Source organism: Oryzias latipes, chromosome 9, assembly GCF_002234675.1.
Source record: "Oryzias latipes chromosome 9, ASM223467v1".
Classification (NCBI taxonomy): domain Eukaryota; kingdom Metazoa; phylum Chordata; class Actinopteri; order Beloniformes; family Adrianichthyidae; genus Oryzias; species Oryzias latipes.
The window spans coordinates 28,589,571-28,607,469 of NC_019867.2; the positions used below are offsets into that span (position 1 = coordinate 28,589,571).

A 17,899-nucleotide genomic window follows, 5' to 3' on the forward strand; every position below is an offset into this window, starting at 1 on the left:
CGGCCTTCTCCGAGGCTGTAGCAGATCTCAGATGATGGGGTGTTGGCGTTCATCCACAATTAACCTTCATTCTGTTTTCAGATGGTTTAATTCTGCTCCTGTATTTCCTGCTTTTCGCGCTGCCCGCGCGCTCCCCGCGTTGGGGGGCTCTTCCGGTGCTAGCAGGAGCTCACCTGCGCTCAGGTGTCTGCAGGTTTAGTCACGCAGGTGCTGGCTTGTTTTCACGCTTTGTTTACATTCTTTGTAAAGCCCAACAGTGCAGATTCCAGTTCCTGAGCCGCTTCCTCTTTCCTCATTGATGTTTGACTTCAGTGGTTTTGAAAAACCCACAGGTGCTCTCTTTACCGTGACTCAGCAGAACCTCACCTGTGGCAGCAGGAGACTCTTTCTTGTTCTGGAGTGGCCTCAGGTAAAATATGTCTTTGGCTTAATGTGACACTAGTTTGTTTTGGTCTATATTCAGTTTACAAATTGTAAATAAAATCTAGAATAGGAGCAATTTAGCTGCTGAATCTATTCACACTTATGCTGAGTTGTGATAAATAATTGTTGTCTTAAGGCATTAAATGGAGCAAAGTTTGTCTGATTGTTTACACCATTTAAGACTTATGAAAATTGTGTTTTTAACATCTTTAGGTCGCATTTTCTGATGATGGACAAATAAAAAGACAATAAAAATAAAAACGGCATTTCTGAGGTTTTTTTTTATTCAAATCATTGTGAATCAGGAGCAGACAAAAAAAGGCAGTTTGATAAAGATCGTTCTTCTTACCCAGAAAATGTGCTGGTCGGGTCACAAGCTCCATTCTGATACATGCAGACAGATGGATCCATGTACGTCTTTGTTTACCTCATCTGACCTGGAATCTGGATCAGAACTGTACGGCTGGATGGCTCTGATATTTTTTGTTGCGCTAATGACGGTTGGGGGTGAGAGGGGCTGTAAGCTAGTGGGAGCTCAGCTTACAGCCCCTTACTCAGCAACAGGAAGGGAAAGAATGGCAGAGTTGGTCAACGTCAACGGTCGACATAACAGAGGTGAATTTCTCAGGAACTCCTGCCGCTCTGCAGAAACTATGTTCTAGAAAACAACAGTTTTGAGAAAAAACTGGCTATAAACAGCATAATCATAATCAAAAGACCTCTGTGAACACTTTTACAATAGATCAAAAGATGACTGGAGTGGGAATTTTCATCTTTTTCACTGTTAGACTGAAATTGACCGTTTTTTTTAGATTTAGATTTTCTTTTTAATGTAAAGCAAAACCACATTATTCCAATTTAGTTTCCATTCTTGCATTTTCTAAGCCAGATATTACATTTAGTCATTCCCATTTGACAGTTTGACTAGTTACTTTGTAAAAAGTAACTTCAATTTCCAAGGAAAGTTTAAAACCTAAATGTTTTTGAAGAAAATCTGTGTTCAAAGATGTTTTATTATCTTTTACATGAGCATCTTAAAAGAAAAAAATATTAAAAATACAGGAAAAATTAGGTGTGTGAAAACATTAGTTTGTGGGACCAATAAAGGTTTTATGTTTAAGACTCTTGAGATCATATTAATTTTTAAAGCATGACTAAAAATATATATATTTTCAGAGCCAGAATTTATTTTTATTGAGCTGCACCACAGAAAAATGCTTTGTAGCAATTAATACATTTATTTTGGTGAGCGTGGTTAAGGTACTCCTGCACCCAGACGGCTCCATGAACCAGGTGAGTGTAAGGGCTGGGATGTCCAGAAACACACTAGAAGTTAAATGTTGTGCAAGCTACTTCCAGTCCAGCTTATTCTTTCTCACCCTTCCATTTTACTGTGACATGTAAGTCATACATGACTGGTTCTGGTTCTGGTTCTGGGTCTGGGTCTGGCAGCTCTCTCTAAATGATGCCATGAAAAGCGATTCTGAGCTCCGGTTCAGCTGGCGGGGATTTGGCGCCCCCTGGTGGAGTCTGCCATGTGTTACGTTCGGATCCACAGTCAATTCTTCTCCTTTGGAAGGACCACATTTTAACCCCAAATGGGTGTTTATTTATGAAGACACACGAGAAATTACCGTTGATGTCTGGAAAGAGTTGTTTTCAGGTCTGCTCTTATATTTATTTCAATTCTCTCACACACGAACGTTTCAGATCATAAAACACTTTAAAAATGAAAAAAGATTTTTAAACAAACTCAAAATTCAGTTTTAAATCAAGATCTTTCCTGTGTGTGTGTGTGTGTGTGTGTGTGTGTGTGTGTGTGTGTGTGTGTGTGTTTGCATCCTGACAAACTCACAGGTTAAAGCCAGCTGTTTTTATAAATATCATTAATAATAATGATGAGGCCCAAAAATGATTGATTTAAAGAAGTCACCCTTTTATCAGCAAGTCGTTAGTTTCAACATTTTACTTTTAGAATAAACAAATCTGTTCTTTTAAAATGACTTTCAGGCTGAAATGATCAAAAGTAATGAAATTACTCTTTAATGGCATTAAAGAAGAGATTTGAAAAAACTGAAAGCAGATTACATGCACACATCAGGTATTTTATTTTGAAATGTTTAGGAAAAAGCTCTCTGGGATAAATGAATGATTTTTTTCTTGGTCAAGTGTTCTCTGGGATTTTATTTTGTGACATTAGCCTGATGACATCAGCTTTAAACCTTGATGACTGGTGATGAAGGTCAGTCTCCTCATCACCTGTATAGTGCAGGGAGAAAGGGAATGAGTTCACCCAAGCCCTTTCAAGATAAAAGGAGGAATTATTGTGGGATAACATAACTGTGATCTAAGCAGATCACAGAGTACATAGTAACATTTTACACCAAAATTTTCACTTACTTCACTTTCTCGTTCAGGTTCCAATTCATCCTCCTGTATCCCTTCTTCTTTTCGCAGTGGTGTGTGTAGCAAAAGCCAATCTACGTCTGGTGTACTTTCAGGAAACTGACCCCTGATCTGTTGTGGCGTCACATCCATTGTGGCTTTCCTTTCATGTGCAGCCATTTTCCTACATGCATCGCTTTTTTTTATGTTTGCATTTCTTTTTTTTCCGCATCGCTTTCTTTTCTTTTTTGCTGTGATGGCAGTTATTATTTTCAGCGTTTATTTTTTTATTTGCATTTCTTTTTTTTTAATTTGCATTTCATTGTTTACTTGTTAGAAGTTGCTCTTCTTTTTGCGGCAATGGCGGTTCTCGGCCTAAACAGGCCTGAACACGCATGCACACTTTGTTTTATTGATGTTTTGTGACTCGATGAATGCCCTCATGGCTCTTTAGTTGTTCCTCTCCAGGTTCCAGCTGCTGCACCCTGGATCAGCTGATGTTGGAGTCCTCACCACTGCCTGCAGTCCATCTCTGATCCATCCTGCTGGGCTTTCATTGGGCGCCATCAGCTGTCAAGTCTGTGCTGCAGTGAGCTGAGGACCTGTCAGGGTTTCCTTTCCTCTTTTTTGTTATTTTTCAGTCTGTAGATTTCTTACTTCATTTTAGAGTGAAATATTTTCTTTTTCTCAACTTTTTGCCAATAAATCTGACTTTTTCTTCATCATATGAGCAACTTTTATTTTTTTACTATCTATTGAATTCTCTCTTTTAGCTTTTTGACAAAGATATTTATTTGATCATGTATATTTGTATATAATAATAATAATAATAATAATAATAATAATAACGATAATAAATAATATATTTTTCTATGTATTACGTATAATTTATATTTATAATTTCTTTTATCCGATAACCTGTGGTTTACATGTAGTCGCTGGTTCCACTCCCCAGATGAGTAGATGGACAACTTTTAGGAGTTAGGGTTCCACTTTTCTTCGTCGGAGGTCTTTTTGCTCTCTCCTTTCTTTAGGTTCTCTTTATTTGTTTGACATTATTTCAAGTGTTGAGTTTACAGCATTTTTGTTGAAGATTCAAACCAAAAATGCTCAACTTTATCTGAATTCAACTAAAGTGAAGTCAGTCCCACTTGTTCCAGAGGTGTGATGGTTCTAAACTAGTGTATGTTTGACTGCAGCTCCATGAAAAGCAGCAGCATAGAAATGTTCATTTACCTGATCTAGGACACATTGATCATATTTTACATCAGCTCCCTCTGAATCTAGAATGGATTTGTCCATTTATTAACAAATAAAAACAACAACAATATCTGTCTTTCTATCTAAAATTAGCTTTAAATGTAACAAATGCAGCTTGTTGGAGCTATAAAAGCTAAAATCCAACCATCTGTGCTGATGGAACCAAAACCTTTGACATCTTTTCAAAATGCTGAAACTCATGTTTTTCTATCACAGATACACAGCCAGTTCCATCATTTGTTACTGAGCGGAAGTATTTTATTCTTGATCAAGATGACAATATTAAACCTGACAGAAAGAGACAGACTCACAAGTAAGAAGTAAAAAGTCCCATTTTTATTTACTACAGAAATTCCTGATGGTTAAAAAACAGAAGCATAGATGTACGATTTTACGTCAATTTAGTTTGGTTCTCGTCATTTAGTTTTCAGAGACACTTTAGGTTTCCTTAAATTAATAGTTTGCGGCATCAAGTTAGTGTTTTTAATACATTGGTAAAACATTGGTATTTAATGCTCATAAATTAGATTTTGTCCCTATAAATGAGCATTTTGTAAACACAATTTAGTATTTTATTTGGACAAATTAAAATTTGTGTACACAAATTAGTAGTGTGGACACATAAATAAGATTTTGTGCACCCAAATTAGTATTTTATGCTCATAAATTAGATTTTCTCCCTATAAATTAGCATTTTTAAATACAATTTAGTATTTTGTTCAGAGAAATTAAAATTTTGTGTACTCAAATTAGTACTTTCTGCACAAAGGTAGGATTTTGCGCCGATTATTTAGCATTTTGTGTGCACAAATTGGAATTGTGTATGTACAAATGAACAATTTTTGCCCACAAATTAACAAAATATGTGCAGAAATTAGCATTAGAATACTAGAATTACCCACTGTTTATAATCTGTTAATTTAGTAAAATATGTTAAATAAAATAAAAGTTAATTTTCTAATTTAAGGAGTCCAAATTGATCTATTAATACATGTGATGGGTACTCTTTACTTCTGCTGCCCGATTGTAATTAGAACCCAGTGTGGTTGGTGCACGCTCCGCCCCCCAACCCAAGCTCTCAATGAAGACGAGGTAAAACTCCCTGTGAGGCCAGTTTAGGAAGAACCCTCGGGAAAGGCAATTCAAAGAGAGATGGCCCTTCCACCGATAGCTGAGGGGTTGAAGGAGCTGCAGAAGGAATCCCCCCAGCATCTGGGGACCTGGAAGACAGAAAACATGTTGTTCAACGACTCCAAGAAGTTCTTGAAATCTGGGATGGGGCTTCTTTTGCTTACTCTGTATTGATGACATAAACTCTTCTTTGTCTTGAGGCTGATTCCTTTAGGGGTCACCATGGCGACATGTCCGTATTCATCAGGAGCGATCCTCTGCATCTTCCTGGCTTGAAGCAACACCTTGTGTGCATTTCTGTTGCCATCAGAGCTTGGTACTGTAGGAGTGATCTTGGGCGGTATCCTTGAGGTGATTTTGTCTTTACATGAAGGTCCAATGACTGGTGGGCTAGGTTGGTACCGCCTTCTCCTGGTTTTCCATCGCTGGGACAGTTAGGGGGACGTGGAGACATGCAACAGTCACCGCACCCACCTGCTGCTGTCTCCCAGCAGTGGGCCTTCCATGCTGCTAGGTTGCAGAGTCACTTCAAGGACCCAAGTTCTAATGGATGCTGGGTTCTGTTGGTTTCTTCACTGACTATTGAGACGAACCGCCACTAAAAGGCAGAACCCCTTTGCAGTCAGACTTCACCACAACAACCTCCTTTAGGCCTTTGGTGCACGCTGCAACGTCCAGTGACTGAGATGTATCCCGCTGGGGGGTTCAGATAGCTGTGGGTGTGGTTAGAAGGACTTGGTATGGTCCCTCCCACGATGGGCTGGTCCAGTTCTTCCTCTTTAGGACTTTGATGAACACCCAGTCGCCTGGTTTCACTAATGTGCTTTCCTGTGGAGATAAAGAGTCAGATTGCAATCAATTTGCACTGGACACCTCCTTCTGGTTTATTATCCTTATGATAAAGTCTGCTAATGTTTTTCCTTCATCAGGTTTTTGTAAGTTAGTGGCTACTTTAGGCTTTGCATGTCATTTAAAATGCTGACATCTATGAGTTGTGCATTCATTTTGCTTTGTAGGAATAAGACATCATCTGCATGATGGACTGAAAGTTGTAATGGATTAAATAAATCTACATCCACTGAGGAGGCCATCAATGCAGCACAAAATGCCTGTATGCATGCTGGTAGAGATCAGGCTACAGGATCAAGTTTTTTGGAGTAAAATGTAAGAAGGAGTGATTTGTCTCTGTGTCTTTGCATAAATTCAAATTAATTTCATTTCTATAGCACCTTCCATGTAAAAAGAACAGCTCAAGGTGCTGTACATTAAAACAAACATGAACACAAAACACCAATCCCCACACATGTAATAAAATAATTAAATAATTAAATACACATAAACAAACACAAATAAAATAAATGATTATAAAAACTTAAAGAAGAGAAGTAACTTAAGTAACTACATTTAAGTACCTCAGACTCATCTGGACATAGAAACACAGAAATATTCTGTTACTTGATCTAAAAAATAAAATCAGATTTTACTAATAAATAAGGAGGGAATTTTGTCCAAATGCTCCAACCGTTTAGGTCTTTGGACCATTTTGTGTTTTGTTGTGTCGTAGATTTCTTACCTCATCCAAATGTGACCCCGCCCTCTCATGATGCTCTTTGGTTTGGTCCCCAGCTGAAGATGTGTCTTGCGGTTTGTTTTTGTTTTTTAATTCGTTTTCTTCTTCTTGTGGTTTTGTGGCAGCACTAGTGGAATCTACAGATGACAACAACACAGTTCATTGATCCAGAATATTATTATCAAAGACAGCAGAGAGTTAAGGAACTGATGGTTTGTAGTGCTGAGGATTTCTTAGCTCATCTAAATGTGACCCCGCCTTCTTTTGAAGTTCTCTTGTTTGGTTTCCTGATGAAGATGTTTCTTTAGGTTTGCTGGCAGAGCTGCTGGAATAAATGACAAAAACACAGAGAGTTGATATTTTGTTCACATCGTCAAGCTCTGTTAAGATGTTACTGTTATGTTGTGGATGCATGTGTGTGTGTGTGTGTGTGTGTGTGTGTGTGTGTGTGTGTGTGTGTGTGTGTGTGTGTGTGTGTGTGTGTGTGTGAGATTATATCAGCCATGGATGCTGCAGCAGCTCCTTCAGCTTGGGCCGGAATGAAGGGTAAGACCTCAGACACGATTTCAGAAAACACTGGCAGTCTGAAAAAAAGAGGATGAATACTGATGAAGGTGAGAGCTACAGTAATCCAAGAGCTGGAAGAACTTCTGGACAGAGTTTTCTTACCCGGGGACAGGTCTTTGCTGATCCTCAGCATATTCATCCCGAACATCCTGGTGTTGAAGCCCACTCCATGTAAAGCCTCATACCCAACCACTCCAAGCTGCCACACTGTGGTTGGTTCTGCTCTGTAGCCAGAGCCAAACATAGACTCTGGGGCAGCAATACTCAATGTGCCTGAAAAACAGCAGCTTCAGGTCAGGTGATGCTCCTCAGTGGTTTCCTTTATGGCAGATGCTGATCTGTTACCTGCAAAGTCTGTGAACACGGAGGTCTCCGTGGTGAAACAGCTCAGTCCAAAGTCGATGAGGCGAGCACGCGGGACACTGGAGCTCGTCTCAATCAGGACATTTTGAATTTTGATGTCCCGATGGAAGATGTGCCTCTCCTCAAGATCCACAGCTGTCTGGATCAGCTGTTTCATGATGATCTGGAACACATTACAAAAACCCAATGAGGAAAAGGAGGGACAACTTCTAGAGCTGCTTCTCAGGAGGACAGGGTCTGTTTTTCTCTTAGTTCTAATCTTTGCAAACTTCTCAGCCTGTTTGCATCAAACAGTGAACTAACATGTTCAGCCAGATTTCAGTCAAAGATCAGAACTTCAGGAAGTTTCTTCAGGAGTAGAAGGAGAACATCTGGAACAAATAGAGAATGTGAACACAAGCCTACCTTAACTTCATCTTCCTCTGCTATGCCTCCTCTGTTCTTCAGGTACACTTTCATGTCTGTGGCTGGGATCGGTCTCTCCATTACAAGGACGATCTCCTCCTTCAGATCGTACCAGTCCAGCAGAACCACGGGGGAGGCTTTATCTGGAGACTGTAGCTGTGGGTCTTTCAGCTTCTGCATGACGGCCACCTCCGTGCAGATTAACTGTCCGTGTTCATCCTGAGGAATCACCACAAAGAGAGGATGAAGAGGAGAACTGCAAAGGAACACATTCAGAGCAGAGATCTTCATCATGACTTCTGCAGCGCTGCATGACTCCCACTCACCACCTCTGTATTTAGACCGAAGCCTTTTCCGATGCGTTTGATGGCCACCTGCAAGACACAAACACACGTGGTCAGAAAATCTGAAGGTCAAACAGACGACAATTTCAGACATTTCAGATTAAACCTTCAACAACTAACACGGACCAGATGAAGCAAAACCATCCATGTTTTCAATGTGTTTTCCAATGAAAGCCTGAAGCTCGTTCACTGCAGCTGCATGACAAACACTGACCTGCAGGTTGTCTGATCTGCGGAAGCCGCCAAAAACACATCCAAAGCCTCCTTCACCCAACTGCTCCATCTGCTCGTATTTAGCTTCAAAGTCATCTGAAGACAGAAATGTTAGTTCAGGTGTGATGGAAGGAACTTTTTCTAAAAACTAAAATCAGATTTTACTAATAAACTACTATTTGATCAAAATAAAGAACCGACCTTCGCTGGTCTTGACCGAGGAGGTGTTGGTTCGACTGAGAGAAGTTCTCTTTTCGATGAACTTCCTCAGTTTCTTCAGAAAGTCTTTCTTATTCTTCATCGTCTTTAATCTGGTGGGCTTCATGGGCTCTGCAGGCTCAGATGGTTCAACCTTCCTCTTCTTGGTTTCTCCATCATCATCATCAGAGCAGGCCTTTCTCTTCAGCGCTTTGGTCCTGCCATCCTCTTTAGACGGGACTCTTTTTTCCTCATCTTCAAGTAACAAAAACAAACAAAAATCACAGTTAGAGGGAAATATCATTTGAAATTCACAATATATTTCTAACATTTTAGATCATGAATCTTCGTCATCTTCAGTAGTTCGATGATAAAAACCTTAATTTTCAACTTTTGACCCATCAAACTCTCATGTTTCTGCAGAACTTTGTTCACGTTAGCAAAGTACATTTAAATACAACGGAAATCACATTTTCTCAAGGAATATCTTAGAAAGAAAATTAACTTAACCTTGTTTTAATATAAAATATAGGAATATTTTTAATAGATCAAATTTAAGAAAATTAAAACTTGGTATAGAAAATGTAATAACTGGTAAATGTTTTAGTAATAACCCTGTCAGACATCTTTGGAATCGATAATTTAACAGAACAATTGCAGATTAAAGAAATCATCTCTGAAAACAAATAAAAATGATTTCGTTCTCAGAGTACCGCCACATATTGCAGCAAAACATTCTACAAAACTGTTGCTAACCCGGATGATGTTTCATATCCGCCTCAGGGTCATGCTTTATATTTATTTCTTTCTCCATCTTCTCCTTAGTAGTTCAATGATAAAAACTTTCTTTACAACTTCTAAATCGTACAACCAGACTCAATCGCACAAAGTTGCAAGTGATTCTGAATCTCCAACTGCAGTTTTTTTATATGAACTGTTTTCGTTGCCAAGCAACCTATGTGACATCACTACATGTCTCCTCTCTGTGTTGACATTCAAATCAACGCATCTTAGAATGTTTTGGATAAAAACTGTTGATTTTCAAAATGTGTCAAATTCTTCACATTGATGCTGAGTGAACTTTCTCTAAACTTTTTGTCATTTTTAGGCAAACATTACAGGAAAAAAAAAAACTAAAGAAAAAAAAACCAGAAGGTCAGTGCGTGGATTTACACGGACATGCCAGCAGCAAAAAAAGTGCATTAATATATTGATGCTTTTACAATTTGTTTTCATCGACAAACTTATTGATCGACCTCGTGACAGCAGAGATAAAGGATTGGAAAATGTGAATAAATGTGATGAATGGTATTATGATATAATAATGAACATTATGGTTATTGTTCACACTTTTATTATATTATGATAAACAGCTCAAATCTATATTTTTAAAAAGTTGATGCTTTTTATTCATTCATTTATCAATCGGCCTTGCGACAGACTGGATGGATGGATAGATGGATGGATGGATGGATGGATGGATGGATGGATGGATGGATGGATGGATGGATGGATAAATCATAAGCCTGGCTTGTTATCAAAACCCAGACACAGAATTCTAGCAAATGTATTTGAAGCCTGAATGCAGTTTCCCCAGGTTAGTGCAGATTTATTTGAATCTGTTAGGTTGTGGGAGGTCAGACATTTTTTTGCACTGCTGGCTTTGATCTCCATCTGCAACAGTCAGGGCATCCATGTTGATGACGCTTTACTGTTTCTCGTCCTGGAAGGATCCAAACCCTACGTCTCAGTTCAGAGAACACACGTTCAGGTCCAAGGTGACAAAGTTTAGCATCATACTCTTGGATGAGCGGTTTTGTGAAAGTATGACTTGGATTGAGTACAATTGGATGTACAGTTGCAGGTACGAGGCCATCCACTCGCCCCAATCGCCACTCCGATGACTTGATGTGCTTTGTCAAATTCAGGTGAAAGACAGAGCAGGTGACTGGTTGATGGTAAAGGTTTACCTTTCTTGAGTAGCTCATAATCATCAGTGATGTTATCCTGCTGAGCTCTACTGCATTCAAGCATTTCTGCTTCCTGATTTAGCACCAGGTGGTCCAAGCTGGTTGGTGAATTTATGTAGCTCCTCATCCAAAAGTATCTGGGATTGGCTCCAGCAACCTTGTGACCCCAAAAGGGATTTAGCAGGTTCTGAAAAAGGATGGATGGATGGATGGATGGATGGATGGATGGATGGATAGATGATGTGAAATTAATATTTTGATTTCAATTCTGAATTCATTTTAAATCATTTCACTTCTAAGTTTTTTTATTATAAAGATGATAAAAATCTCAAATCTCTGACTAATGATTTTCTACTGGTTGGAAAGGACTTCCCTCTCTTTGTGTGGTTTCTTAAAGGGATCATCAACCATCATATGGAGAGTTTTGTATTTAGTGCTGTGGTGGAGCACAATGTCAGCTCAGAGTAAGTCCGAGCCTTCAGGCTGGAGGTCCAGCCCTTCTCATGACTGTTAACCTGGATCAGGTGTGTCCAGCCAATTAGAACATGCCAGAGCAGAGTGTGTTGGAAAAACACATGCAGGAGTGCAGTCCTCAAGGGTTGGATTTGCCTGGTTTATTCTGCTTTTGGATGCAGGTTTTTTTTAGTCTCAGTTCCATCCCAGGTGGCGCCGTCTGCCTAATTTTCACTTCAAACATGCTACAGGCTCAGCTCGCTGCTGCAAAGTCCACTTCCTGTCCTGTTTAACAGCTCATGAGCTTCATGCTCTCCACGCGTCTCCCCAGCACCACCACAACGACAGGCACCAGGAGAACAACTCTGAGCGTGTCAGTGAGTAACATTATGTGCTGAAAGTTAATGCCAGTTTTATCAGGTGAGAAGGAATGACCAAGCTGGGGCCTTTTGCTGGTTATGTTTCACATTCATCAAGCTGCAGTCATAAAACCCTAAAAACTAAAAGCAGCAGCTAATTAAACTAAAACTGTCCATCATGTCGAAAGTTTACCTTCTAACTCAAAACCTGTTGATTTAGGGGTTAATTTCTTTGAGGGTCACAAATATTTACTGTAACCTGCGTGCTTTGGACTGAAAATAATTATAACAGGATATACATTAATAGTGGTGGTAATTTTTAATAAGTCTCCAATAATGACAATACAGACACATTTTAGAGAAAACATGTTATTAAGGAAACCTGACAGATGCAAAACATTTTCATTATAAGTGATGGAATCCTGTTACAAATGCGAGACACTTGAGTCCAAAAGCAATCAGGAATAAACTTTTATGAATCACATTTGATATGATGGAGCAAAAAAATAGATTAGCATAACAGTTACATAACTTTACACAATTTAAAAAAAATTAGCTTAAAATTACAAATGGAAAACATGGCAGCAGAGAAAAATGTAAGCAAAGAAGAAGGGTTTACATGGATGGACTGGAACAGCGACCAGAACTGGATGTGATTTGGGGTTGGGATGGTAGAATCTCAAAACTGAAGAATTAAATCTGACAACAGCATCCAACTACTGAACATGAATCAAAAGACCAAGGGACTCCACTGCAAAAACGGAATCTTCAGAGAGTAAAAAGACTTGTTTAAAACAAAAATAGTATTTTTTCGGTCTTGAAAGAAAAAGTATTTCATTGAGAAAGTTTTTCAGTAGAAAAATACGCTTAGTTTTAAGAAAACATGTTTTAGTGACTGCATTTCTTTTCTTAAAATAAGACAATCTGACAATTGTATGACAGATTATATTTGCATATTTAAAGAGAATTTGTTTTCTTTTTCCAAAAAAAAGGGTACATTTTCAAATGTAAAGAATTTTTGACTCCTTTCTGACTTATTGTTGCGGCGTCTTGAACTGTGATGAGTCTCTGCTGCTAAATAACCAACAAAACATCAAAGATAGTTCACAAAAAGTCACAGAAATTTAGAAAAGCTTGAACCCTGCAGTCACATTTCAGTTCTCCTCACCTAAATGATCGATTCACAGTTTTTTTCTTTTCTTCACTGCCTCAAAAATAAAAATCCTTCCAGTTTCAGATGAAGCTTAAACATTCAAAGACCAGTCAAGAGAGCATCTTCAGTAACAGGACGAGTCGGAGCAGCTTGGTGAAGGTTTGAATCCCTCTCTGTTCTTCACTGCCGCTTCAGGCCAAAGCAGCGCCGGGCCTGCAGACACACAAACGCGGGCACGGTCAAAACTTCCCAGCTCTTTGATGATGAAGTTGAAGAAATCTGACTTGAAATCTGGTTCTCCAGAATACGTGTGGGAACTTGGTAACAGTCAATGCAGGCTAAAATGATTTTTCAACATAAATTGCCTAAAAATGGGTTCATTAATTAAATGCTGTTTACACGAATGAGTGTTTATTCGATCCGAAGTGTAGGAGCAGGGTTTCTGCAGTGTTTTTCCCCCCTAACTTCCTGCAGAAGGTTTTGTTTAGTTTCATTTTACCTGAATTACATGGATTAAATGGTTACAATTTGCATTTAGCAGATTAGAATGGCTATTACATTAATCCGAATTCCACTGTTGGAGTTTCCAAAAGTGGAAAAGCTTGACAGGAACACCCAGACTGTGGGTCATCATATAAAAAAGAACCGTCCACTAAAAAAAGACTCCACCTGTTTGTGCTTCAGATGAGTGTGTTTGAGTGCGAGCTGCTGCAGGCTGCAGATGGGTACCTTATAGCCGTTTTCCTTGCAGCGTCTCTTCAAACGATCCACGTGTTTCTTCACGTCTTGGACCCACTGCTCATCATGAGGCACGCAGAGTGTTTTTTTCCTTCTGGTCACCAAGCTGCAAGAACAGCAGATCAGTTCAGCTGTGACCCAGAAAGAAACAGCAAGGCCCTCACGGCTGTCTGACAAACTCACATGGTGGCGTCCAGAGCGCAGCCTTTGGCCTGTGGATAATAATCTGCAACAACAATCTTATCTATGGTTTGGTTCTTGACGGACAGGCAGCAGTCCACGGGCATCTGCGCCATCGCCACTGAAAAAGACATACAAAAGTAGGTCAGAGAGGAACAATTCATTGACCTCACAGATTCCTACGATCCAACCAGATCGATCTGTCTGAGGCAAGTTGTTCATCCAGTCGACCTATAGCATCATAACATAATTTCAAAATGAAATAAATCGATTATTGGAAAATATAATTTATACTGAGACACGGTAGGTTTATTTATTAGAACATAATAGGTATTTATTTCTGAGTCACGCTGATTGAATTGGAGGCTAAACGTGTCCTGGATCAATTTTAGATCAGGAATCGCATCAGCAACCACAAACTATGATATGGATTGAATTGTTGTTAGAATGAATCGTTTCACCCCGATGTCTTCTTGCTGGAGCAAAACCATGTCAGCCTCCTAGAGAGGGACTTTTTACGCGGTTACAGACAACTTCCATGAGATCAATTCAGGTAATCAGATTATAGTAACTTAATAAAGTAAACTGACTCCTTTAGTGAGCCTTAAGCAGGTAAGGAGTGGGCAGTCCTCAGGAAGGTGCAGCAAAGAGCTGGAGTTTCCCTCTCAGATCCTGCTGAGGTGTTTTAGGTGTGACACTCAGGTACTTTCCAGTCTCCTGTCATGTAAAAACCAGCTGAACAACATGAATCTGGACGTCTGTCATCTTTTCTTTAACTCTTGATTTCTCCTGATGATCATTGGTCTGATAGCTCCACCCGTCTGAGAGCGCTGCCGCCTGCAGGAGAAAGACCAAACGCTCCTCCTAGATGATGTTTTCCTTCCGTTTCATTGGCACTGATGCATCAGTCCACACACATGCCGACCGGTAAGTTCACATATTTAACTTTGGGAAACACCGCCCATGATTAAACATCCCTAAACCTCCATGATGTTTTTTCATGTCGCCCAATATCTAAACCTCTGGGTTTTAATGCTAATTCCTGAAAGGAGGAGGATTTGTCCCTTCTGATCCAGACTGATCCTAAAGTAGGAGAACTGCTGATGAAAATGGGACTGCAGTGTTGTCATGGGAAGGAGGAGAAGCGACTCCACCTCCCTGCTGTGTTTATCTTTTGACAAGCAGACCAAATCTATAAACTGATGGGACTAAATGTCCAGGAGTTTTTCTATAAAAGTATGAAATTCTTTTGGAAATATCAAAGGTGAAAAGTGTTTTAGAAATGACATTAGGTTTCCGGAAGCGGCAGAATCTCACCTGAGCAGCAGCAGATGATGGTGAGGCAGCAGAGGAGCATCTTGGCATCAGCCATGTCAGGAGGAGGAGGAGGATGCGTTCTCAGATGTCTGCCTGAAGAGGAGCCGTCTGGGGCAGAGGCAGGGAAGTGGCTTTATCCGAGGGAGTCACTCTTTATATAGCATGGATGCAGGAGGGCAGCACACTTTCACTTTCCTTTCTGGCCTTTCCCCTCCTCTTTCTCAAAAACAAGAAATGTATAAACATTCATAAAAATCCAAGAAGTGAAGACAAAGAATTACTCAAATCTGAACCAAGTGAACCTTCAACCATCACCCCAAAGTCCCTTTTAAAGGATGAGATGATCAATCGTTCAAAGAAGACCTGTGTGCCATTCAAACATGTCCTTCCCTCTAACTGTGGCGACAGGAATCCGTTTCTTTGAAGAGAAACCTCATAGAAAGAAGCTGATGACATAAAATTTACCTTCTATTTTATTTTGAAAGGAGCTTCTGTCTGGGAGAAGCTTAATGAGATCACGACTGAAGATGAGGAGCGTTCCCCTCCTAAAGATGAGTACAACCAAGGAACTTAAACTAACCCCAGAAACAAAACAAGGAGGAAAAAAAAACAATTTATTCTTTAAAACAACAAACCCACACATGTTAAAGAATCAGCAGCTGGTAGACTCTGTTTCTGGACATCTCAGTTAGCTTTTCCACAGTTAGCTGGATTTCTGGGAATCTTTTTGCCTGCAGAGGTCATGAGGTCACAAGACAACAAAAAGTAAAAGGTTAAAAAAAAGATAAATCCAAACCAGAATTTTAGCCCTCTAAAGCATCAAACGCACACATAGGTTGCATCTTAGAGCTTCGTGTCAGGGACTTAAAAATGAATAATAGCAATCATTTACACAGGATTATAACAATGTGGAAGACACTAGAGAATAGGGAAAGTGAATTTTCTCGTTCACCCATCATCACTGGGGCTATAAATGTTCCCGTCCAGCTTCAGAATTCCCCGTTGTTTCAGCATAAATTGCAGCTCAGATTTAATTATTAATCTGTCATTTCTCTTCAATCGCAGACTCTTATCAGTTGTTGAGTCATTGCGGTACAAACTGCTGCGTGAAAGTGCAGTAAAGGTCATAAACACTCGGGTCATAAAAGTCTGCAGCGGCAGGAAAATCTGCAAGAAAACACCAACACAAGGTAGTTACTAGAAGGAAACACTCAAAGGAGGCTGAGGATGATGAGGATAGAAACTGGTGGCAGGAGAGAGGGGTTCCCGGCATGAAATGTGTAAGGTTTGTCTACGTACACAGTACACAAAAGATCTGTTTGTGCACGCGCACTGTACACAGCGGGGAAAAAAGTACTTGACATATCAGCATTTAAAGGGGATTTCTACCAGATGTTGCCATTTTGCCAAATATTAAATTCTTACGAAAGAATCGGGACATTTAAGGGTGCAAGTTTAGTCAATAAAGCGAAATAACAGTATGTATTAAACACATGAAGATAAAGTCTTACTCACATGCACCTGCACGACCCGAGGAGTGCTGTAACATGAAAAGTCAAATTCAGACACAAGAAACGAGGCATGCACATTTACCAAGCCGACCAAAACTCTTGTTGCAGGGTGTTGTGGGCTCCGTAGAGGGTCGAGGTAGAGAAGAGCGGCCGCATCTTGAAGGCTGGTGTGGCCGCCATAACCCTTGTGCTATCCTAGGCACTTTAACATTGGGAGTTGGGTCATCTAGACCCACTAGACAGTGCGCTGAACCTTTTTTCTTCAATGATTTGTGATCTTCACTGGTGTCCATGGATCACATGAAATCTTTCCACCTTTATCCACCTTTGTCATGGAAGGGAGAACGCGCCAATGTAAGGGGGGGTCATCTAAGATAGCACAAGGGTTAAGGGGCGTCATGAAAATAGAATGTACCATTGTTGTGTGTTTTAGTAAGTGTATCGTGAAACATTAATAAGGCTAATGGAAGTTGACGTACAGTACGCCCAAAAGTTTTCCATTCACTTGAATGAGAAGGTGTGTCCAAACCTTTGGTCTGTACTGTATGGGTGATGCTGTCCTATGGTGCACATACGCCACACTCTTGTCATTAGTGAGGTGCGTGCACTGGCTTCTTACTGACCGTGCACAAATGCCAGGCATAGGGTGTCCAGGTGCCTGTGGGATGCCCACACAAACTGCACTCTGATTGTCTAATGTGTGTGCGTCTATCATGTGGACAGCTCCTTGTTGCATGTAATATAAATGTTTGCTACGACCCATGCCCGTAAAAAAATGTGCATGAACATTTTTACCTTTACAGGCTTCAGGAGTGGTCTACGATCTTGATATTTGATATGGGCTACCTGCTGCCCCCTACAGGTGTGCCCAATGTTTCCCTGCTGACAGCCGTGGGGGCAGTTGTGACCAAGGCCTTAAAAGGTGCAAAACCTCAAAGAAAGCCATGAGATCACCTGAAGAGTGATAGATAAAGTTTGGCCAAATGGTACTTTCTGTTCTGTACATGTTCTGTGAAGGAGAAAAAAACCCCACATGAAACTCTTAGTTTGACTGTTTCCTCAGCGAGGGCCTCTCATCCTCTGGGTGCACTTCCTCTTTCTGAAAGTGGAGATGAGACAGCTCAGGCATTCAAAGAAAGCAACATTTCTTCAAATGCTTCTTCCTCTTCTGTTTCTGTGATGAGGAAGGACCTGGAATCTGTGATCTTTAAAGGTAAGAATCCTTCATTCAAACCCCGTTAACAGCAGTTAAGTCTCACATCTCCGCTGCTCTAATGGTTTCATTTTCTTCTAATTCCAAGGGCCTTCTCTAGCCTTTCTTTTTTCTCTCTGGGACTTTCCCTGATCCAACAATAACAT

At 40.1% G+C, this 17,899-nt stretch overlaps 2 protein-coding genes and 1 long non-coding RNA gene across 4 annotated transcripts; 1 reads left to right on the forward strand and 2 right to left on the reverse strand.

Annotated features, from left to right (window-relative positions):
- The first annotated feature begins 104 nt into the window (after window positions 1-104).
- Window positions 105-8,242, forward strand: LOC111947933. Its single transcript, XR_002873897.1, has 3 exons — window positions 105-409; window positions 3,277-3,418; window positions 8,147-8,242. It is a non-coding gene; the product is annotated as an uncharacterized LOC111947933 (long non-coding RNA).
- Window positions 4,383-9,706, reverse strand: LOC111947932 (serine/threonine-protein kinase pim-2-like). Of its 2 annotated transcripts, XM_023958784.1 has the most exons (10): window positions 9,616-9,706; window positions 8,863-9,114; window positions 8,663-8,757; window positions 8,431-8,478; window positions 8,105-8,323; window positions 7,682-7,862; window positions 7,439-7,609; window positions 6,773-7,353; window positions 5,364-6,027; window positions 4,383-5,288 (listed from the first exon to the last, which is right to left on the reverse strand). In XM_023958784.1, exons 1-8 carry the CDS (start codon window positions 9,671-9,673, stop codon window positions 7,262-7,264), a joined length of 1,116 nt encoding a protein of 371 aa, XP_023814552.1. In that variant the 5' UTR covers window positions 9,674-9,706; the 3' UTR covers window positions 4,383-5,288; window positions 5,364-6,027; window positions 6,773-7,261. The 2 variants fall into 2 exon arrangements, with proteins under 2 accessions (XP_023814552.1, XP_023814551.1); XM_023958783.1 differs by having other exon boundaries at window positions 8,863-9,663.
- Window positions 9,707-11,941: 2,235 nt separating this feature from the next.
- LOC101160820 (C-C motif chemokine 3) lies at window positions 11,942-15,140 on the reverse strand. The gene is made up of 4 exons (XM_011479655.3): window positions 15,030-15,140; window positions 13,716-13,833; window positions 13,524-13,638; window positions 11,942-13,007 (listed from the first exon to the last, which is right to left on the reverse strand). The coding sequence occupies exons 1-4, from the start codon at window positions 15,082-15,084 to the stop codon at window positions 12,975-12,977; spliced, it is 321 nt and encodes a 106-aa protein (XP_011477957.1). The 5' UTR covers window positions 15,085-15,140; the 3' UTR covers window positions 11,942-12,974.
- Between the last annotated feature and the right edge of the window lie 2,759 nt (window positions 15,141-17,899).